The 24234-nt window shown below is 39.9% G+C and overlaps 1 protein-coding gene across 4 annotated transcripts; it reads left to right on the top strand.

Moving 5' to 3' along the window:
* Positions 1-271: 271 nt before the first annotated feature.
* On the top strand, positions 272-11701 carry PTHLH (parathyroid hormone like hormone). Of its 4 annotated transcripts, none has more exons than XM_003202552.5 (4): positions 273-370; positions 1435-1556; positions 6942-7364; positions 11206-11701. In XM_003202552.5, the coding sequence occupies exons 2-4, from the start codon at positions 1453-1455 to the stop codon at positions 11213-11215; spliced, it is 537 nt and encodes a 178-aa protein (XP_003202600.1). In that variant the 5' UTR covers positions 273-370; positions 1435-1452; the 3' UTR covers positions 11216-11701. The 4 variants fall into 4 exon arrangements, with proteins under 4 accessions (XP_085089833.1, XP_003202600.1, XP_010714599.1 ...); XM_010716297.4 differs by lacking the exon at positions 273-370 and adding an exon at positions 804-945; XM_085233706.1 differs by lacking the exon at positions 273-370 and adding an exon at positions 1168-1298.
* Positions 11702-24234: the final 12533 nt, after the last annotated feature.

Below are 24234 nucleotides of genomic sequence, written 5' to 3'. Positions count from 1 at the left end.
CCAGAGATGGAAAACTGGGTGTCGAGACGCGGGGTTGTCCCAAGGGATACGGGATAGACCGAGTCTCGAGGGGAGTCCGGGCTTGCCCCGCTCGCATTGACTCTTCCACCCTGCAGAGCGACTTAACCCAGGGTCTGAATCTCTCTGGCGGGAGCCACTTCCACACGGGGAGAAATTGAAGGCGAAAGGGAGAGGAGGAGAAAACTTTCCACTAACTTACTTTTTTGGCCAAGAGCGCTTGTGTTCGTAGACACCGAGTCCTTCCCCCAGCCCTCCCCCCCAGCCCTCCCCCTCCCCGCCTTTACTAGCGTACAATTAACATCATTAGGAATCAGCCCTCCAGCTAATAGAGGAACTGCGACGAACAACGGTAGGTGTGAGAAAGGAAAGGTGGCGAGGATCCTAGACTGGGTTTTGGGGCTTGAGCTGGAAGTTGCCCCTCGGATGGAGGATCCGTGTTGCGGCAGGGGAGGTGCTGACCTGAGGGTAAACACCAAGTGGGGAAAAGAAAGGGAGAGAGGAAAAAGCTCGGCTGCAGAAGATGCGGATTGCTTGGCCGGAGCGCTCAGGGTCTGTTGCGTGCCTGTGTTGTCGGGTGTTTCCCTTTCTCCGCTCCCTTTTGATCCCAGTCCCGGGAAGTGCTGCTTTCCAGCCTCCCTTTTGGCTGCGAATACGTACAGGGCTCCGCACATGTTCCTCGGGCGCCATCTCTTTGCAAAGTCCGCCGTGCTCCCGCAGCTCTCCCGCGGGCTGCCCCGGGCCGTGTGAGCATCGCGGCCTCCAACCTGCGGGGCTTGGCATGCCTACCAACCCCCGGGCGGCACTGCGCTGCCCCGCTTCAGACATGGAACTGCTGGGCAGAACTCTTTACTTTCTTCGGGGCGTTCGTCACAGTGAGAACGCAACTTCTCAGGAACAGAGAGTGTGAATCTAACTTCCGCAGAGGTATACTTAGAGAAGTGATTTTCTGCCCGCCTGGACCTGTATGAGCGTATGTTTACAATAGGAGCTGTGATGACTTTTGGAAATCTTTCCTTATCGGAAAAGAGGGCTTCTCTTGTAACATAAAGCCTTGGGACAGCCGCTTTCCAGCTTAGAATTGAACACTGCTCGGGGAGACGAGCTCTTGAACACGATTCAAATACGAGCTAGACTTTTTTTAAACTAGTGTTAAGGGAGATCTTGCCTCCGGGCGGCCAAAGACAGAGAGAGGGAGGAGGGACGGACGGAGGGAGGGAGGAAGCGAGCGAGCGGCAGACAGCAAGGAAAGGCGAGAGCCGGAGCAAAGTTTGGAAGAAGTGAGCTGTTGCGGAGAGTTCCAAAAGTTTGTTTATCCTTCCCAGCTTGCGAGCTGGCAGAACTGACAGCAAGGGACTGCCTGGGGACGGAGCCCGCGCATGTGTCGCTCAGGACTGACCCCTCCTTTCCTTGCAGGTTTAAGCCCCGGAGGATATGATGTTCACGAAACTCTTTCAGCAGTGGAGTTTCGCGGTGTTTCTGCTGAGTTATTCTGTGCCCTCCTACGGAAGATCGGTAGAGGGGATCAGCCGCAGACTGTGAGTTACCTGAATTTCTTTCGGTCAGGATGTGGGTGAGGAGGGCCCGGGACCCCGGGGGGTGCTGAGGGGAGTCCTGGCAAGCATGGCTGTGGGCTGCCTGCCTCAGTTTGCTCTGGGCTCGGTTTGGGCTGAGACAATGGCAAGGGACGTTCGGGGAAGTTGCTATGCTGACAGAGCACTGGGAAGGCAATACTGGCACAGAGGGGTTCCGACCTGCGGGGAGCAGCGTGCAGCTGCACGCTTGTCGGAGGTGAGCTATTGCCGGTGCACCTCTTTGCACTTCTGAGGGGAGTAGTACGTTTCATCGGGCTGTTGCCGGTTTTGCAGGTAGTACGAAATGCCATGTACTTCAGTGCTGGCACAGAACCAGTATCGATAAGGGCAGTGAAAGTGCACATCAGTTACAGCCATAGTGAAACTGGGGAACTGAACGCTATTTGGACTGGTACTTCAGCCTACTTATTTATTTATTTTTCAAAGAGAGTCCAGCATATGACTTAGAAGCAAAAGCATATTTCTGACAAATTATAATGTAACTTAAGAGATTCTCTTCAGGAAACGATCCTTTTGCTCCTTCCAAAATAATCATCATGGCTCATGCTAATATAACCTAAGCAAAATACAGAAAAGCTGATGCAGGAGCAGTTGTCTCACATGTGTATTTCACTGGCTCTTATTGGACTTGCATCAGATTTTCTAAAGTAGAAACACTTTAGACTGACTGTGGAGGGCTATATTCTTACAGAATTCAGAAGGAAGTTGAGCTAGAGAAAGTGTGTTAGAAAATTCAGTTACAACATGTGGGGAAATATAACATAGCAAGCAAATTCACATGGGTTTCCTTGTAACTGTTTTGTTACATCCATAAGGACAAAATTTTCAAATATCACTCCTTCTCTTGTTTAAGTACCAAGAATATTCCCCAAGTGAAGTGACTTCAAACCTGAACTTTGGCACCAAGCAGACAGCTATTACGATTTCCTACAAGCAAATTTCTACAGCAAATCGTGTAGAACATCATGTTGCTGCTAGTGCTACAATGTGTTCTACTAAACCTGTCAGTGCTTAGCTGTTTTCTATTCCTGAAAGCTACTGTTGAGCTATTTCTTTTCATGTAAGAGCATAATCTTTGACCCAGAGGGTCAAATCTTCAGCTTCATATATAAAATCCTAAAATAATTGAAGTGCATTAAAATGCTGTATTTCCTATGCTGAGAAACTCTGAACTGGATATAAGCCAAATTTGTAAAAAATAAAAATAATTTTTAAAATTGCTAAGAAATAATCTTTCTCTTCTTGAGAGAGGTTAGCATTGTTCTAACATTTGTTTATAGAAGTCAGGATTAGAGGTCTTCCCAACAACCAAATTCCATCCTGGCTGCAGGAGAAAAAAGTGGAAATTAAACACTTGAAACATTACTCAGCCACCTCTTTGCAGTGGTATGTAAAACATACACAAGAAACCAGATAGTTGTTAGTTAGTGGCATTCACATTGTTTTGTTTGTGGGTACAGCACAAACACAGACACCACACTCAAACATGTGTCCTGTTTTAATATCACCACAAACCATTCCTAGAGTTAATGGTTAATAACTCACATAAGTCTATATATATATGTGTGTGTGTATGTGTATGTATACAGATAGATATAATATATAAGTTTGTTTTCATTAAAATGCTTAACCCATGACAACCCAACAAGTAGTGAATGAAAATACTAAAGCATGTTCTCATAGCCACGCAAAAATAGTCAAAATGAAAAAGGTTTGGTTCTCTAGGCCTTGCTAAGGCAAATCTCTCAAGGAAAGCCATATCAAATTGTTCCAAGAAAAGATTGCCAGGCTTATTTGTTATGGAAATATTTTAGTTACTACAGAACTTCTGAGAAACCCAATAATGTCTCAAAGTGAAATTCTATATTTTTATCAGCATGCCCAAATGCTGCAGCACCATGTCCCCAAACCTGTTGGAAATATTTTTCATAACTCTGAGATAGGGAGTGAAAGCTGCTGAACCATTGGAGCCTGTGGCAAGGGCACTGTCTTGCAAAACCCAGACAGTGAGTTGACTGAATCCTTTCCAGTTATTTTGCTGATCAGAATTAATGTGAATAGTCAAGGATAATAACAGTTAAATAAGAGCAACTCTGACATAGCAAGTTGTTGCTTGAAAAGTGTTTCTTCTTGGTGACTCCAGTTACTTAGTGGAAAACAAAAAATAAGAAAAATGTGCCTGAAAAAAACAGCTTATCTGAAAGTACATGCTTAAAGTCAGAATGACTTTCTAATATTTCCCCCACAAGACATCAGGTCTCATATGCACACAGTGTACTTGGGTACAGTGATTAATCTGGGCACTCTGCTTAAATACAAACCATCACCATCCTCTCAAAAGCACCTACCATGAGTTAGTTTAGTATTTACTGTACTTGGTTTGGTGTCAGAATCTTTTTCCTTGAATGATAGATGCTCTTATAGAAGGATGAAAGGAACCTCCAGTGGGTCATCTTAACCCTAACAATCCAATATTTTTTACATATTGTCCCCGACAAGTGAACGTAATCATTTCAGTTTCCATTACGTTCCTGCTTGGTGTGTGGGGGTGAGATACTGTTGATATCTGCAGTATGAAGTACTTCTTACATCAGCCTTGGACAAGTATTTTTCCCTGATTTTATAAACAAAAGAGTTCAAGTAATTGAGTAGAAGGAGATAGAAGGTCAAGGAGATATATATCTGCCATATCTTCTTTGTTTAGGGATATTTTGATCTAGAGCATAAGAAGGAAATTGGTAGGCAAAATGTAATCCTTTAGCCTGGCTGAGTAATAAAAGTCATGTGAAATGCAACACTGTGTAATGTTATTCAATTATCTGGAATAGCAGATCATTATTTGCGGACAGACTTGATGCTAAATATCATACAGACATTTAAACAGAAACCCACCCCGTTTGGCACACTAACCCTTCACATATCAGTCTTTGAATTATTTTGGAAATGCCTACTTGCACAATATGCAGATTGTATAATGCTCTTTGTCTGTCTTTTGTGATCCGGAACTAAATATTTAGGCTTCAGCTCTGTAAAATGGAAAAGCTTTTCAATTGAGAGTACTTTAATAACAGGCTTTAGAGATTCAGAATTTTGTCACAGAGGGTAAATTGACCAAATAACCTTTAGAGGATCAGGGTGGCTTTAGGCTGTCCGTGATAAATAGTGAGACGCGCTATTTTAGTCTCAGTAAATCATGAAGATTTTGCATGTTTTTACAGACTCAAAGAGGAGAAGGAGAGCATTTTCCATGCAAAAATTCTGGGAAAATAAATTACTGAAGCTAGGACAGTAATGTGCACCACCATGGACAGCCTGACAAAGAGCTGAGAAATAGTATTCAGAGGAGACTAAGGTGCTAGTTTTAGCAGTGCACTTGCAGATCAGATTGACTTTAATGGGAAGATTGTTAGAGATGGCTATTGGAGAGTTGAACTGGTCAGAGAAAACTATCTTGGGAGAGATCTTGGGCTTATATTAGTGGTCACAGCTGTACTGAAGAGAATAAAACTATATGGGTTCAGCTTAGTGTTATTGTATTGCATTTTTGCTTAGAAGCATTGAGTTGAAGGACATAAAACAGTTGCCCTAAGGCCTGAAGTCATCTGATGTTCATCTGATCTGGAGACACTTAAAGCATCACAGACAATTTTTGGCTAAATGTATGCTCACAAACTTGAGTACATAGGCCTGATTTTGAGCAAGTATCCTGGTTGCATCATTTCATGAGAAAACAGTCATCTGTCAGTAGAATGGGAGAAGTGCTTGAATTTTATGTGGAGTAATGGAGATGCAATATCACTTGAACTAATCAGTTGCACCTGATACTAACAAAATTGCAAATTTACAAAGATAAATAGTGAAAGGGATGCTCTTACACCCATGCTACATGAAGTTACCAAATTCAGATAGCTCTACTGTTGGTCAAATCACAAATCTAAAGGGACTCTGCAAGATAAATTACAGAACAGTTCCAATCATTTAGCACACTATCATTGTCCACCACATTTTGAAATCTTGCAGGATAATTAGAGATGGGAAGGAAGGAATGCTCACTGACATTTGTGTGTTCCTCCCATTTTACCAGAGCTCAGAAACAGCTATGTATCCAGCTAGCTGACCAAATGATTACATGACAGGCAAGGCAATGAATTCATTTTCTTTGGCCAGTAAGAATCCAATCACATACAGTACCCTGATACAAGATGAGAGGATACGTAGCCAGTTTCAGTACATTGAATTAGGACAATTGGAAGGATAAACTGTATTATAGTGTTCATGAGAACATGACTAAAATCCCAGCCTGCACTCTTTCTGTGATTCACAGTGCAGCTGTGCATCTAACCCACATCAAGAAAAAAAGACTCCATTTTTCACAGTTATTTATTATCCAGGTGCCACTTATATCTTCTTTCATCAGACATTTCATGCCTTGTCTGCCAATAAGAAATCTCTGAAAGACAGATTTATAACCATCTCCTAATTCCTCAAAATCTAGAAAGAGATCAGTGAACTAAAATATCATGAACTTTGAAAGAATACCAGAGAACTACTGAAACTAAGATGCTCTGGAGAGTTAATGTAAAACTTTGCAAAGACAAGAAGTCTGTCCCGTAAAGTTCACATCTTAATGGAATGCCATAAAGGCATCTAAAACTGTAATTAGACATAAGTGACCAAGTTGTAAAATCAACATGAGCGGCAGATACTCATCACCGCTGTTGAGCAAGCTGCCTCTCTGGATAGCTCATTATGGACTGAAGTGCTTATGTTTCAGGCACCCAAATCCGAACATTTTTCCATTACATTCCTACAATAGTACTTATTTAAATTTAGAACTGAAATACGATTTCATGTATTTATTTATATTTACTAAGTATGTGACTGTGCAGAAGAAAATTATTAGAATGATGTTGTATAAATACAGCTTCTGGCTTCAGAACTTGTTATTCCCTCTTATTTGGCTGCTGCACTCCATTACCTGATGCTGCAGTTTTCCTACTTCTGGAAACTACCTTCTTGGTTTTACTGCCTTGAGTGTGATATATTAAGAATTTAAAAGCTTTCCTAGAACAGAGTAGTGAGTAATCCAACCCGAGATCCAGTGATGTGTGGTCAGTCAGCTGAAAATTACTACTAGTTTAGGTCTTTCCTTTCTCTGTAGGGAGCAGCTACTTTGAGAATCAGGATTTGCTCCAGCAGTGTGATTTCACTGGATGTCTCCAGCTCTGAGATCTGGTGCCCAATCTCTACTAGAGGAGAGAGGATTGCTGCCAAGCATTTGGCAGTCACCAAATCATAAATGCCTCTTCTGTTCCTCTCTTTCTTCAGCAAACGGGCTGTATCAGAGCACCAGCTACTGCATGACAAGGGCAAATCAATCCAAGACTTACGAAGAAGGATATTCCTTCAAAATTTAATTGAAGGTGTCAACACTGCAGAAATCCGTGCAACTTCAGAGGTCTCACCTAATCCTAAGCCTGCTACCAACACAAAGAACTACCCTGTCCGATTTGGCAGTGAAGATGAGGGCAGATACCTAACTCAGGAGACAAACAAATCACAGACCTATAAAGAACAGCCCCTGAAGGTATCAGGGAAGAAAAAGAAAGCGAAGCCTGGAAAACGTAAGGAACAAGAGAAGAAAAAGAGGCGAGCTCGCTCAGCTTGGCTAAATTCTGGCATATATGGAAGCAACGTAACTGAGAGCCCAGTCTTGGACAACTCCATTACTACACATAATCATATTTTAAGGTAATTCTGCTATATCTTTTCCACACACATATCATACATTTACTGAAATTCTTACCCTTCTGTGTGTGAGGTCAAGACATTATTTGAATTTGGAGTAGTAGCACATCTTTATGGCCATAGGTGCGCAATGGGTTTTTCAGCTATGCATTGTGTCAAGGTAAGTAACCCTTTCCACTTCCCACTGTCAAATCTGCACCAGAAAGTAAGTATTTTACCTCTGGTGACAGAGTCACTATCATAGTAGTGTATACTCCATGAAGGCTTCCTTTCTGATTGCAAAAAATTCTAGTAAACTGCTTATTGTCAAAACGAGCTTCTAGAAACTGTGTAGCAATAACAGTTATTTCTGCTGAAAGAAAGCACATCAAATTCATTAAAACTTCCTAATGTCTCTCACTTTATATCTCAGGCCATCACAGACTGAAAACTGAGTTTTAATTAAGGCTCTGCATTTATAAAACGGCCAAATTTTCTTTCTTTTCTCTCAACATCTTCCCTCTCTTGTAACTTTCCTATCCCTACCTTATAGTTTGTCATTTTGCTACTTAATCTTAGAAGAGAAAATGGAAAAATCCTCATGCTAATATCTGCAAACATAAGATTTTCCACACAATTAGAATTTTTTAATTCAGTTCCATACTTCTACTAGCTTGTGAAACAATTATACGGCTGCTGAAAAATATTGAGCTTTACTTTTGGAAGTAGATGTGCTTTCCTTGTGTATGACAATGAAGGGTTTTCAGGGCAGAGGTGTACTGAAGTTTCAAGTAGAGATGCGCTGAGTGACTCATCCTCTTGCAGTTATCTCAGTTTGAATGGAAGTCTGTACACTTGTGGACAAGGCCAAGTAATCCTCTCCTCAGTTATCCTCAAATGTTTTCATTCTCAACAGCAAAGAAAACTCACCCTTGTGTCTCCTCTCCTGCTTTGGCACAATGAGACACAACAGAAATATCGCTTGATCACAGTATGTCCCTTAGAAAGAGATGCCAGCTGTGAGACTTACTAAAATTCAGACTTTTGTTTGAATTCAGAGGGTGCTGTTTGCAGCATACTCTATTGTCTCAACTTCTGTTGGCATCTACACAAGTTACTGCTGTCCAAGGCTAGCCATTCAGCCTGGCCACAAACCAGTTAGTGTGGCTATAGTAGTCATTAGTGATGTAAGAGAAGATGGGTTTGACACAGTCACCTAGGAAAGGCACGTTCTGGTACTCCTGTCAGAAGATGTCTGAACTTTCAATAGGTCTTAAGGAACTGCAGTTGCAGAAGTGTATGCAAAATATAGAGATTATGAATGTAGGGAAAAAAATCCATGGGCAATTTGACTATTTATTTGTGTATATAACCACAAGGAGCTGTAAAAGAATGGCAGATACAAGCCTGAATTTAGACAGTAGTCTGAATTCAGTCTTCCTGTTTCAGTCATGATTGAATAACTGAATGCATTAAGCTTTACCTTGGAATCCTGACCTTATCTTTTTGATACTGTTGCCCAAGATACCCAAGATTATGACATTGCAGAAACAAATTCCTTTAGAAATCTAGAGGCCTCTTTAGAGGCCCTATACTGTAGATATTTAATTAAAAAAAAATTAAAGAGAAATCCTGAAACAGGAAAATAATTTTCCTTCTTCACAAGGACAGAGTATATTATGTTGGTTCTGCCCAGCTAAAGTAGGAATCTACCATTATCCCTGAAGCTGACAGAAGATTTGAGCTTTAAATGAATGCAAGACCTAACTCCGTCTTTACTTCAGATAGAGGGAGACAGGTTCAGTGCAGTTTTCTGTGCTGTTACTGGCAATTTAGATGGAGGGATGACTGAGTTTTGGTGAAGTTGATTCCTCAGCCATGCTGAACTAAATCAGGAACTTCTCCTCTATTTGCTGGTGCTGTACAAGGAAGGATTATGTGGACGATATCCAAATACTACATTGGTAGAAACTGCTTTTGTAGCATGCTTAAGACTAGTTTCAGCTCAGCAGGAGCATAACTTCCTTACAATGAAGAAATGAAGAAATACTGCACAGTGCAGTAGCCTGTTTTTTCCCTGTACATCTTATTCCTTCCTGCTAAACAGGCTGAATTAAAATCCTCACGCCAACTCTTTGCCCCATCTCAGTTCCAAAATTTTGAGTTTAGATCAGAAAAAAGACCAAAACTTTGAATTTCTACAAAAACTATCTCATAAAAATAGACAATCAGAGGCAAAATCACAGAAAAAATCTTACAAGTAGTCATTAGTACAAAGTTCATTGTTGAGCTGTGGTTTAGCTTAAACTCTATAATAAAGACCAGAATACAAGCCAGAGTGAAAATGTTACCCTCTTAAAAATGGCCCTGTGTAGTGCAGACACAAAATATACAGTCATGCTGTATGAACAGTGCTATTGTTATGCTCCAGACTGAATACACCCTAATATTACCCTAGTTAATTATTGAGGAGCTTCATGCTAGTAATTCCATTCCAGGCACTTAAAAATTCTTTCTCATGAACATTTTAGCTCTATTCCCATTCCAATTCAATTAAACTATTATTACCTAATTTCCTAAGAAACTTTTCAAATGAGCAGACTTCCTTGTGTTAAATGTAGTTTCCCTTGCAATGTGAACATAAAAATATCCCCTTAAACTCTCAAGGATTTGCTGCTTTGTGTGCGTCTCACACCCACACACGTCTGCCATGTGGAACGCTACCCACAGCTTCAGTGATCCATCCAGAAGCAGAGCGAATCACACTCTGTCCTATAGCTCTGCATTCCACTCTATAGCTGTTTCCCAGGGAACCAAGGTGCATTACAGAAATGTGCTGTTCACAGCAGCAGAAGGGAAAAAAAGCCCAACCCTTCAGCGTTTCCTGCAGCACTGAAATAATGTAGAGCAAGTACTACGTGCGCCAGATAGAAGCAGGCTCTGCTTTTGTTCTCCCATGCTCACAAGGAAAGGAGTATTACAGAAAGAACTCACACCAGCCCACCAGCATCCGTTAGAAAGCTCTCAAATCTTAGGCTTGTATACAGCTGACACTGAAATTTTCGTCTTTGTCTGAGTGCAACAGGAGTCATGGCCTAACATGGGATACTCATTTTCTTTCCAGTCCTAGATGTTTGGCTCACAAAGGGAGAATTTCAGGAATAAAGTCTCTTCTTTTATTAAACTCCTTAAAGAGACATGCTGTAAAGGATCTTTTCACTTCAAGACCTAAACTGACTTCAATAAAGTAGAATTCATGGTTGCGACAGTTCAGAAATACACAGTTCCACAATGAACAGATCCCTGTCTATCTGGTGGTCTCACCGTGAGAAAGAGAGACTGAATAATCCTGTGGGACAATTCTAACCATAAGCCAGCTAATGCCCAAACTGCTTACACACGAGGGATGTGATTGCCAGAATGTTCAAAAGGAAATTTATTTTTCTTATCTTCAAATAAAATTTCTCATTTCTCCAACTATACACCCTTGACATATTTATTATAGACTGATATGTTTTTTCTACCTGTTGCACTCAGGAATGTTATTCTGGAAGGCCCTACAGAAAACCAAAGTTCTTTCCTATTTGTCTGAGAATACAGCATAGCAGAGTCAATGGTCTAAGCTAATAAACTACGGGTCTTCATACTGTCAGCTGAGATATACTGAAAGAAGTAGATTTTGAAAACATGTCTAATACTGTAGTGCACCTGCACCTTTAAACAGCTCTTATTAGTGCAAATGCTTATTAGCAAGGTGCACTCACCATAGTCTGTGTAACTCTTGTTATTAATATTGGGTCTATATATTTAAAGTGAAAAATTAATGTTTGTTTGTTTGTTTTTTCCTATTTTTTTTTCTCTGCAGGAGGTGCTGATATTTTCAGCAAGACATCTTTGGAAGACATATTGCAGTATTCTGTAATAGTGAACATAGAACATATGGGAAGTATTAAAATATTTATTACCTGTAAATATTGTAAATGCTCAGAATAAAACCTTTTTGTTCCATTGCTCTCCAAAACTGCACATTTGGTTATTGTGAATTTCCCTTTTTTTTTTTTTTTTAATATTTTTATTGGCTAAGGCTAAGACAGTTATTATTGTCACATTTACCCTAATTTATTTTGTTGATTGGTGTATTTATTTTGTGAACGTATCTTGGTGCTGCTGACTTTCTCTATTTTTTGTAACATAATGCACTTTAGATATATATTGAGAACTGGTATTAAATGTTCCTGTTTTGTGGTTGACTTCAATGAATGCCTACATGAAATTTTTCAAACTGATTTTCCTTTGTGCATGTATAATAGCAGTATTTTAAAATTTGTAAAGAATGTTTAATAAAATATAATCTAAACAAATCATGACTCAGAAAGAAAATGTGTCCTTGAGGAATTTCAAGACCAGAAACACCATTTTTTTCCTTAGTACATTTGAAAATTGTTTTAGATTTATGGTGTTTTCACTGGTTCAAGCTCCCACGTTTTCACATTAGCTTTCACTTAAAAATCACACCAAACTTATTTTGTTCCAGTGCTGTGTTTCAAGTCAGTTCAATAGTTGAATGACATAATTCCTAATATTTCTATCTCCCAGTATTGTAAATGCTAAGACATGCTGCTTTACAAGTAAGAAGACATAAAAAGCAGCTCAATGGGATGAACCAATTATTGCAAATGTGGAGGATGCTTGCACCTCATACCCCCCTGTGTTGTCTGAATGAGACAGATGGCACCCTCAGCTCTTGCCAACTTTACCCAAAGGTGAAAATGTCTGCCACAGGAGTAGATTCACAGGTCTGCAGTTAGGAGTTACACTATCTTAACATTATAATAATAATAAATAAAAAGGAAAAAAAAAAAAAACCACCAAAAACCACTAACAATGTAACAGCCAATCAACACCTCCACCAACAAAAACAAAAAGCAAGTAAAAAGCATTTTCTGGGTGAATGTATTTTGGTGCTCCAAAAGTAATGACTCCCATTTATTTCTGTGGTAACTGCCGTGGATACAAAGACCACAAAACACTATTTGGTAGAGAAAACTTTTAGCTACAAAACACTATTTTTCAACATAGTCATCACCATTAGCTGTACGTTTTCACCAGCTTTGAACAACAGTCTGCATGCTGTATATGTCAAAATCTGCACCAGTAGAGGTAACACACTGTTTTGCAGTGTTTCAGCACCCACTGCCTCACTGTACCAACATCCACTGTTTGGTCTCCATAAACATCCAGCAAGCATCAATCGATGAAATTTTTTCCACATGGAGAAATTCAATTTCATACTTTTACTTCAGACACAATTCCGTGTCACGCCAATTTGTCAGTCCAGCCCTCTGCTGACATACATTGAATGGCAACAAAATATAATGGAATATCGTTGTTAAGGTTAAGCCTCTGCTGCCATACCACTAACATCTGCCTCTGACATTATGGGCCAACACAATAAAATAGGAAGCATTACTTTTGGAGCATCCCTTGTATAAAGAGAAAAAATATATATTGGAACATGCAGTAGGTGACACAGCAATCTGTGCTGTTATATTGCTGAAATATTTTCCCCTCTCCCACCACAAAGATAATTCAATGGCTGTGTTTCTGAAAAATATCTGCACTAATTTTATTTTTCTCTTGAACCCATATATAATGGCAGTTAAGGGGGAGACAGTCTTCATTACTGAAGAAAACAGCAGAAAAATTATGATCTTGAATTGTTTTTTTATAATTGAACATTTGAGTCCTGCTTCCTATCCCTTTTTCTACCACCCACATGTTAATCACAACAGCTGCTGTGGGGGCCACCTGAATAAAGGAGATTGTTTCATGAAGATAGCTGAACTTTGTAAAATCCTACTGAATTTCTTCTGTCTCACTCCCTTAACTTCAGCAACATCAGAAAAATGCATGCGTGGAAAATAAATTACAAATCCTGGGAATTTTGAGATAGTTCTTGTAATTGTTGCTCCATTCTGTAGTTGCCAAGCTTTTCTTTTTTATTCTTCTTTCCTTTTTTTAAGAGCCATTTTTTTCCATTGCCAAAGTACAACCATCATATAATATGAAACAGATGTTTTTCTGCTCTCTACCCAATCTTGCAGAAAACTACCTCCAAGAAAACACTAAAACCAAGAAAATCTGAGAAAAACTTACCCATCCTCCTGCATCTGTTTCTCTGAAGTGTGATATCCAACGCTTCATTATGTCTGCTTAATTACTACACCCACTAAGCACATGACTATTGTTTCCTTTTCAGATGAAAAATATTATATACATGGTGAAACACAGCACAACTTCAGGGTTGCATTAAAAAAAAAGCATGATTCCTGCACATTTTCAACTTGGCCTCCTTACACATCCTGCCTATTTATAGTATCCAGCTAATGTTTGGATTTACACAACTGAAATCAACTGCTGTACAGCTAGAAGATTTTGTATCTCAGGATTACCAGTGCATCCCAGCTGGAAGTGAAATCTAGAATTCCAGTGGGCAGAAGCACTTGAGTTTTGTCAGAAGGGTTGACCCTTGCAGAGAGAGAACCTGAAGGGCATAAAATAACACTCAGATACCAAACCTTTGCTCTGTAGAACCAGACACTTTGTAACAGAAGGCTTTATTGTGAAGTGTCTCCACTCCCCCTTGTAACTTTACCCTGTCCATTAGGGACTTCCAATTTTCAGACATCTACGAAATTTGCAATTGCAATATTCCTTATAAATTCCATCTATGGATCCTGTGGTTCTCAGATTATAGTTTGAAAGTCACTGCTGCAGACAAGTGGATTTAATTCTAAGCTAAAACAAAGTCTTTTGGAGCTCTCTGTTTTGCAGGAAAAGAAATCCAGGAGACTGCTGACTGAAAAAAGCACAAGCAGTTTTGCATTTCTAGCTATGGGGGACTAAGTTCTTCAAGAAACTTCATTTTTCAGACAGATCAAGCCTAGTGATTCAACTTACCTCAGAAAGCCTGCAGTAATCATGACTTACCCTGATATTTTCTGATAAACAGGTCAAATGCAAGGTATGTGTATTTCAAAGGAGGAAAAATAAAGTGATGCTAGAAATTAAGCCATTATATGACCTCCTGAAGGTCTGCTCTCTTACATTACTACCCACTTGATATTCCACAGCTAAGCACATCTAAGATGGACAGTACTACGGGTACTGAGGTGCACTAGGGGTTTTGAAGTATTAAAGAGAAGATTTCTTGCACAGCTTGTATTTGGTTTCTCTGATTATAGATTACTGCATTACTGTAATCAGTGGGATTACATTATTAGATGTTCTTACCTCTGTCACCTATTTCCTCTTTTTCCTCTACCCACCTGTTCTCTTTCTACCTCTACTTCCATGTCTTTGTCCTTTTCCACTGCAAAATACAAGATCATCTTCTTGTCTTTTCATCTGATGTCCTTGCCCTGCACTTTCTTTGGCTCTGCACCCACCATTTCTGGCACAGTCCACCTCCTAATTCTCCTTCTCTCCCCCCATCCAAAATATTTTCAGTGTTTTTTCTCATGGTCCCAATCATCCCCATGTATACTCTAGCTTCACTTCTTTTTGTCCGCCTAATCCCTTTCCTCAGCTCTCGCACTTTAGCTTCCTTCACCAGTCTCCTTGTTCAGCACGTTCTTCCTCCAACATTCTGGCTTGCAATCACTGATTTTGTGCTTCTCTAACCTTTACAACACAGATTTTTTCCTGCTGGGCTATTCTCTCTCCTCAACAGCATACCACCTTCCTCCATATTCCTGCTTGGAAGGCACTCAGTCTGGTAGAACAAGAGAGCTTACAGGAAGCAGAGTGCCCTCATTTGTTTGGTAAGGGATGTGTGCTCAATGTCCAGACATACATCGCATCGTGTCCAGTGATGAAGGCTTTTGCTGTTAAAACAGTAAAGTAGCCTTCATTCTGTGAATGATTTTTCACAGGGTCCCAACAGGGCTGAATGTTCTTCATAGTGATAAAATAGCATTCCTAATGCAGAATATGCACTTCCAAATTTACATTTTCTTACCTTAGCCACAGAGAGATGCTTTTCAGAAGAGTTTCCAGCGTATTTTTAACACATAAAACACATTGTGTTTTCCCTTTTGCATTTTAAAATTATAAGACTATTTTGGCTGACATTTTCTGTAATAAAAAGCAGTTTACAAATTTTCAGCTTGAGGGGTTAAAGATTAAAGAGAATTGCAACAAAATGAAAGCAAGACATCATAGTAGGAGGTGGGAGACAGCCTCAGAATTGTGCTGAACAGCTACTTTGTCTCTCAGATCCAGCTAACACATTCAAAGATCTTGTTGATGCCCATTTCAAGACAGGGCAAGACCTCAAAGGTAACCTATGTTTAGCACACTAGTGCTCTTCTGGTTCTAAAGTTATCGCCATGTTTACTATGGAACTTAAAAGCTGCTAGGATAAATCAGATGATGGCGGTTCTTCATAGCAGATACGCTGTTGCTGGATCTCCATAACAGATGATTCTTTGGCTTTGTGCATTTGGCAGTAGAAGTAAACTGACAGTGGAATTTCACTCACAGAGTTTTTTTGTGGTCCTTTGTAAATGCAGGCATTCATTTGGTACTCAAGACACACAAAAAAAATATGATATAGTTTGTATCTACACTATGAAGTATCTCTGAAATACCAATTAAAAGAGATCAGGCAAAGGAAAGATTTGGCTTAGTTTGAGGTATTCATGGTCTCAACATTCAGACAGCACTGTTTCCAATTCAATGCACCTACAGTACCATAAGCATACATACTCACTTATGAGTAAATGTCCTCGGCCACCAAAGAGAATGTGTCTGTTTTGCCAGCAATCTGGGAAGTAGGCAAATGCTGCCTGTATTTAGTCATAGACTTTAAGAGATTAAAACATTCTGTTACATGATTATAATTTATTGCAGAGAAAAAATGCTGCAGTAGTACCTCTAGACCCTGAAGGTCTTCAGTTGCATAATAATACAGAGCTAATACAGGAAGCACAGACTACCTCTGAAGCATCATACAATGTTGTCTACTGTTATAAAATGGAAACCATCAGCATGGATTATGTCACGTGAGCAACAAACTTGTTAAAGCTTTCAACTTGTGCTCAACTGAGAACATCACCAGTGTCTACTGAGGGCTTCAGGAACAAAGCAAGGAAGCATGGAAAGAGTACATTCTCCTTCAGTTTTAACCCTAGGATCACTGGAACACCTTGGACAAATCATTTTACTTCTTTATCACACTTATAAGTCAAAATATTTTTTTCCAGTTCCCTAAAATGTTCTGAGATCTACTGGAACCTATGTGTGGAAGGGAAAAACACTATCATAAACCACTCTCCTGTTCCTTCCCACACTTTTTTCTTTCTTTTTTTTTTTCTTTTTTTTTTCTTTTTTTTTTTTTTTAATGGTTGGTTCTCATTCAGGCTATGAATACAGTCACCAGCCAGTAAGTCATTGGCATCAGTCATTAGCTTCAAGTTGACCATGCTTGAAGAAAATACCATCAATCCACCAAGATGCTTCTCTAGAGATTGACTTCAGTGGAAGTTATATTCAGAACTTCCCACACAATTCTTCGAAAACATTCCCTAGAGTCCTCTTATTTAATAAGAGTTACTGATCCAACAGAGTGATCTGCCTTTTCTATAGGCTCGATTCTCTTTTCTAAAAATGTACATGTGCATCCCCTACACCTTATCAGGTGCTCTCCTACACTTGATTGCATTTTTGGAACTCTAGAGGGGACGTTTAAGACCACTATATAGATTGTGGATAAGCTTCCCTTAAGTAAAATCTCAGAAACTGTGTTTTCCCAGAGGAACTACAATGCAAGCTCTACGTATGAACTACTGGAAGTCATCCATGAGTAGCAAGCTGTTAGAGCAGACTTTCTTGCCATGAATGTGCACATACTATAGAATAATATAATGACTTGGGTAGGAAGGGACCTTAAAGATCACCTAGTTCCAATTTCCCTACTGAATCACTTTACATGTGCTTCAAAATATATTCTGATAAGTCTTGTCCTCTTTCACCTTCTTGTAGCTGAAAGGGCATGGAAAAATAAACATATCAGAGTAAATCACCAAGTGCAGATAAACCCTGGTTCATTTAAGAACAATTATTTTCACAGTAATAAGAAAACACGGCTGTACACCACTTTGTGAGTGGTTCAGTCCTGTGTTCATATCAGTCTCTAGCATTAAATAGGAACAGCCCCAAGATTCCTCTCATTCAGACTTCGACTCCTCAATCAGACTATTAGGACTGTCTGCTTTTGCAATTCTGAGGCAAAACAGAGATGATTTAGTGCTTTGCTGTATCCACTTGAAATGTCTACTGTTTTCAGCATCAGCAGGTAAAGACTGCCTGTAAATAGAATCTTTTCCTATCTACCTTTCACATCTCTCCAGATTTTGTTTCAATAATAACCAAGAGAGATTTACCAAGAGATCTCGTAAACTCAGTAAAGTTTTCAGAAAACAAAATGGTCTTATCATACTTACGGGGATAAAGATGAGTCTTCTTATTGCATGGTTATTCTACTCACACAAACACACTCACAAGAAATGATGGAGAAGTGTCCTTGTTAACTCATTAACTATACTAAGAAGTTAGTTTAAATGTATCTTGGGTTGGCACTGTTTTTACAGCTGCCAGTAGTCTGAGTCTAATACACCAAAATGTATCCCACATTATTATTTATAGTATGCAATGATCCTACGGTCTCCTTGATCAGAGATGGCCTAATTGCATACATGAGTTCTTAGTTTTCAAAGCATGGATCATGGAGATATGCTATATATTTATTTGTTATAGAATCTACTGGTTGCATGCAGCAAAAGTGGCAATGCACAGATCCTGCTAAGCTGAGTGTCTTCTGGGAAGTGGTAAAGAGGCCCCAGTAGTGTCTGGGACAGTCAGAAAGCCCTTCTCAATATACAGCTGGCAGTATAGAACTGCAGTTACTTGCATGGTAGTCAGTTCCAAATATTTTGCTGTGAGGAGCTGGCACCAGTATTCAAACTTGAAAAAACTTATGGTATTTTTAAGTGTGAAAGATATAGAGAGACTGTTCCTTAAAAGATCTCTTAAGTAGCCTAGCTGTTGTGCAATGGATAAAGGAAGTTCCTTAAGGACAGGATATATTTGTTTATGTTTGAAACATCAGATCGTGGAATGAGATACAGAAAATGCTATCTATGTTAATGAAATGCAGCTGACATCAATTGACTTTTTTTTTACATTGCATTTACTCTCGCATTAGGAATCTATAGAGCTAATAAGCAGAACCAGAATCCCAGCTTTGCTCAGTTTCAAACATTCACTATTGACAGAAGAAGAAAATGAGAACTTAAATATAGCACAGTCGCTATTCTTGAAGTTAAGAGCAGCTCTAACAGCAGATGATCTATCATTTAATCCATTTAAGAGATGTTTTTATCAGACAAAGATCAACCAACTGAAAACATTACTAGTTACACTATTGCTAAAAAAACCATCAACCATAGACCAACAAAGACAGACATAACAAGAATACCAAATCACCAGTAAATTTAGAACACATTTATATGAAAAATTTGCTGTGCATGTCATTAATTAAACAGTGTTATAGTGAGAACATATGCATGTATAATGAAAAGCAAATACAAAGACTGAAAAAAGAACCTCAGGAAAATATGCATCTTATTCTGGATGATTTTTAGTACATTAAGTGGAAAGAGCACACTGGCAAGTTGCCTGAAGCTGGAAAGAGCAAGCCACGATGTGATCCCATTTGTCAGAGTCTAGGTAAGATTATACAAAACAATCTACAGTGGTATATACAATGTCTGTTAGGTATCGTGAAGGAATGCCTGTCTGGGTGCACTATAAACACCCTGCAGAGCCTCTGTTGATGTTAGCAGGAGCTAGCTTAGGGACCAGCACACATGCATCCTATGTGCTGTGGGCTGCTCTCACTAACTCATCTCATTTCTACGCAGGCATCCTCCAGTTAGTCTGACGGTAGACTTCTAATCCAACTGGAAAAAAATATATCAGTAGCTAGTACACAAACCAGAAGTTGATCTCACTCTAGATTTTTGAGAGTCATCCTACATCTCACCAGTATTTTCCCTTCTGCCAGTAGACAGAGCTAGCAAGAGTAAGGACATTCCTCAGCAGATGAGATATATACATAGCTATGTCAGAAAAGAAGTGAAGACCACAAGCACTTCTAAGAAACAAAATACATGTGCAAAGTTTTTCTGCTACTGTTTTCAACAGAATACTAGGAAATCATTCATGGTCACTTTCTTTAGCACCCAGACTTGTGTGCCTGTTGGATTTGGTGAAATAAGCTACCTCAAGAAACAAATCTGTCAACAGACTGTTCATATCAATTGTAAGAGCAAGAGGATGTGGCAATTTATTTGCTGGGCTTGTGCATGCAGGAAGATGTTCTAGGGCTATATTCAAAAACCCTTAATTAGATAAAATTTCTGTTAAGTTCATTGGTAGTTTTACCTGCTTAAAAATATTTCCAAGGGACCGACAAGTTTTGTCAGTAACTGTGAATTGTTTTTGACACAGTTCCTTTTCCCATCTGTAATGATCTATCTCTTCTTTGCATACAGAGATATCCCAATCCTAGCCCTTCATTCCTTCCTCCAGCACTGTCCCATGGACCTTCTTTTGGGGATAGATTTATATGGTGTGCATATAAGGTGAACAGGCTTAAGCTTCTGGCACATGTTACAAAGTAAAAGCATCAGAAACACTGATGTATGCAGCTGTTTCTTTAAATTTGAAGGCCATGCAAGGTGAATGCTACCAGCCAAGTCTGAATGTATAAAGAACCACTTCCAGAGAGAGGGCTCAAAGTTCTTGAAAGTGGGACCACCTCAGAGATGAAGTTAGTCACTTCCCCTCCCCCAGTCCTCCCTGACCTTCTTCAAACTTGAGCAAATCAGTTTTTCCAAGCCTCTCACCACCTCCCTCCCCTTGGGCAGTCTGATTCTTCTATGTGAACGTTTTTGGAAGGTCTCAGAATAGTTTTACTCATTCATTTAATAGTCACAAATAATGGTTCTTTTTCATCAGCTAATTATTTCACCAGTCCCACAGATGCATGCCTTTCCTGCACATTCAGCAAGGAGGAATCCAGTACCCATATAAGAAACAACAATTTAAAGAAAAAAACTCATGTGTTCTCATTTATTCCCTTCAACAGGTTTTGTTTAAAAAAAAAAAAAAGAAAGAAAGAAAAAAAAAGAAAAAAAAAAGAAAAAAAGAAAGAAAAAAGAAAAAAGAAAAGAAAAAGAATAAAAAATGGAAAAAAAGAGCCCTATGTATTTAGGACAGTGTACAGGACATAAATGAAGTGAACCACTGGAGGTCACTGTGACAGAAAAGGAGAATGAGTCAAATGAAAGCAGGACCTCAATGCCCCAGCCACCCGTTTGAGTTAGTGGTAGCAGCAGGGGCTGGAAAGGCGAAGAAAGAGACTGCATCTCCAGTCTGTTTTTACTGAAACTAGGAGGCACTAGCTGCAGAAGCAAGACACGAGACAGGGCTCATGTCCACATCAAAAGCTTGATTTCTGACCAGACTTCCATCTGGTCAGCATCTCCAGCTTTTATCTATTGCATATACTCAGGTGTTTATAGCCTTCAATCAAACAGACAAATGTCCTGGCCTGCTCACAACCTCCCAGCTACACATTGCTGAATGGATACTGTTGTAAAAACACAACATTGTATCACGTGTTGCATTTTTCTATCATATGTTGCTTACATAATGCCATTTTGCTTTCAGACATTCAGTAGGATGTTAACTGAAGTCTGCTGTACTTAACAAATGGGATCCATTCCTGAAACAAGAATTGCAAATCAGTTGCAGCATCGCAGGCTCTTCCTATTTCCAAGAACTGCATAGCTTGAAATCCTTGTTCTGTTTATTAATGCATGTGTAGAAGGGGGGGGAAGGAAGAGCAGTGGGGGTGAAAGAGACAAGGCAAGAAACATCATGCCTTTCAAGTGTAGGGGGTTATTTTTTACTTTTTTTCACCCTTCCCCCCAACAGATGTTAAATTCCACATTTCTCCAGAAATGCCTTCTGCTTCTGTGACAGAGGTATGTGTAGCAATCATCACTTGCAATGGCTGAAATCACTTGACTGAACCCACAGGAGAAGTGGTTTGCAAGTTCATTTGGAATAAGAATCCAAAAAGCTATATAAGCTTTTTTAAAATTTGCTTTGTTTTGTTCTACCCCCCAGAGACCCCCTCTTTTTCTTCAGCTTCCTTTCCACCCCACAGTCTCTTGGTCTAATCTCCTCTATGCCCTTATTCCATCCTGATGGTCCCCAGAAGTTTCTGGTAATCCCAAATGCAGCACAGAATATCTTATAAAAGCAGGAGGAAAGCAAAAAAAAGTGATATATATATATATATATATATATATAAAGCTGTAAATACTACATCTTACAAATCATTTTCCTTCAAGGGCAACTTTTCTTTCTACCTTGTTTTTAGCTTAAGTCTGTATGTATTTTTGACTAATAACTATGCATACATGCACATGCACGTACGAGTGTGTGTGGGAGTCAGAGCCAGGGAGCATATAAAGGGTATTTGGAGATTCTTTGGTTTTGGACTCTCACGCACGGCTGGGGGAGGCAAGTTATAAACATATAGGTAGATCCAAGAATGAATACTTTAATATTTGCAAATCTTGGTGGCTGCCAAATGCTAGCATTTCAGGGATGCATATTCACATGTAGCTGGCGACACATTTTGGAAGACACCCAATATTTTGCCAGTTAGATTCCAGACTTGAAATATCTTAGCAGATCCATATGTGCATCTGAACAATGAATAGAGAATGTTCACCCCTTCTCTCCTTCCCACCCCCTCCCCAATCCTCTATACTCATTAATAAATAAGCAAGAAAAATGGTGTGTTGAGAATAAAAGAGCAGAAATAAAGTCTGGCCTTTTAGAAATTGCAAGTTATCCTTCCCAGGGCCTCCATGTCAACCTGCTAGCTCCCTAACCTGGAGAAAGTCACTAAAGTTTATTAAGCTCAATAAAATGCAGTCACTGGTCTTTGGGATGTTTCACCTTCATGGTACTTTCTAGACATTTGCACTAAATGGTTCAGCGCAGCTGGAATTTTAATTTAATTTAATTTTCTTAAGGCTATCACACAGCTCTAACATTCCTCAGCTTGTTTACTGATAGTCTCACCAGTAAGCTGAATGCCAGTTTTATTTAATTTGTTTTTCCAGCAGCAGCAACAATCTGTGTGGAAAGCATAAACAGGGGGAAAGAATCTGGAATCAGCAAATGGTGTGCACAGCTGCACACCATAATTTCTCATAGTGAAAGTTTTAATTCAGTTCATCAGATGAAGAGCAGAAGAGTTGGAGGCAAAGAAGAGGTGGAGTAGTGGAAGAAATATAGAAAGAGGAAACAGTGAAATCCAAAGCAGCTGGAGAATCTTGGAGTTGTTATAATTAAGGCTCAACAGGTTACAATTTCTCCAAAAAAAGAAGTCAAACCATGAAACCAGCTAACAGGTCTTTAAGAGAGACTGCTCAAAGATGTGATTCTCAAATACATTGTAATATATGCTGCTCTTATTTCACAGATAAAAATATCTATCAAGGACAGGTATGCCCTTCTTTGGGTAAGGAACTTGCTAGAGGGCCGTGCCCAATGGGTAGTGTTTAATGGAGTTAAGTCCAGCTGGCAACCCGTTACAAGTGATGTCTCCCAGGGGTCAGTACTGGGGCCCATCTTGTTTAATATCTTTATTTATGACCTAGATGAAGAGATTGAGTGTACCCTCAGTAAGTTTGCAGATGACACCAAGATGGGAGGTGGTGTCAATCTGCCTGAGGGTAGGGAGGCCCTTCAGAGGGATCTAGACAAGCTGGATGGCTGGGCTGAGATGAATGGGATGAGGTTCAACAAGGCCAAGTGCTGGGTCCTGCACTTTGGCCACAATAACCCCATGCAGCGTTATAGGCTTGGGGCTGAGTGGCTGGATGACTGTGAAGAGGAAAGGGACCTGGGGGTGTTGGTTGATGCTCAGATGAATGGGAACCAACAGTGTGCCCAAGTGGCCAAGAGGGCCAACGGCATCCTGGCCTGTATTAGAAATAATGTGTCCAGCAGGAGCAGGGAGGTGATCATCCCCCTGTACTCAGCACTGGTGAGGCTGCACCTTGAGTACTGTGTTCAGTTTTGGGCCCTTCACTACAAAAAAGACTCTGAGGCCCTGGAAAGTGTCCAGAGAAGGGCAAAGAAACTGGTGAGGGGTCTGGAGCACAAGTCTTATGAGGAGCAGCTGAGGGAGTTGGGGAGGAGGCTCAGGGGAGACCTTATTGCACTCTACAACTTCCTGAAGGGAGGTTGTGATGAGGAGGGATTTGGCCTCTTCTCCCAGGCAACAAACGGGACCGAGGAAATGGTCGCAAGTTATACCAGAGGAGGTTTAGATTAGACATAAGGAAAACTTTTTCTCTCAGAGAGTGATTAGACACTGGAATGGCCTGTGCAGGGAGGTGGTGGAGTCGCCGTCTCTGTCAGTGTTCAAGAGGCAACTGGATGAGGAGCTACGAAATATGGTTTAGAGGCTTGCGGTAGCAGTGGTAGTGGGAGGACGGTTGGACTAGAAAATCTTGAAGGTCGTTCCCAACCTTGTGATTCTACGATTCTATGATTCTGTGAAAACACACATATCACCTCAAAGGCAACGCATAGCAGGCTAGAGAAGCAAATTACTTAGTGAGCAGGCTGGGTTGCTAATACCTGTATTTTGAGCTAATTAGGACATTCAATTGAAAAAAAAAAAGTGCTAATTCTATGGTGCTATTAAAACAATGAAAGAAGAGTGCTGCCAATTGAC

The sequence above is a fragment of the Meleagris gallopavo genome, chromosome 1 (genome assembly GCF_905368555.1).
Source record: "Meleagris gallopavo chromosome 1, MGAL_WU_HG_1.1, whole genome shotgun sequence".
Lineage (NCBI taxonomy): Eukaryota > Metazoa > Chordata > Aves > Galliformes > Phasianidae > Meleagris > Meleagris gallopavo.
Note: the sequence above shows the minus strand (reverse complement) of the source record. Positions and strands in the feature narration are given on the sequence as shown.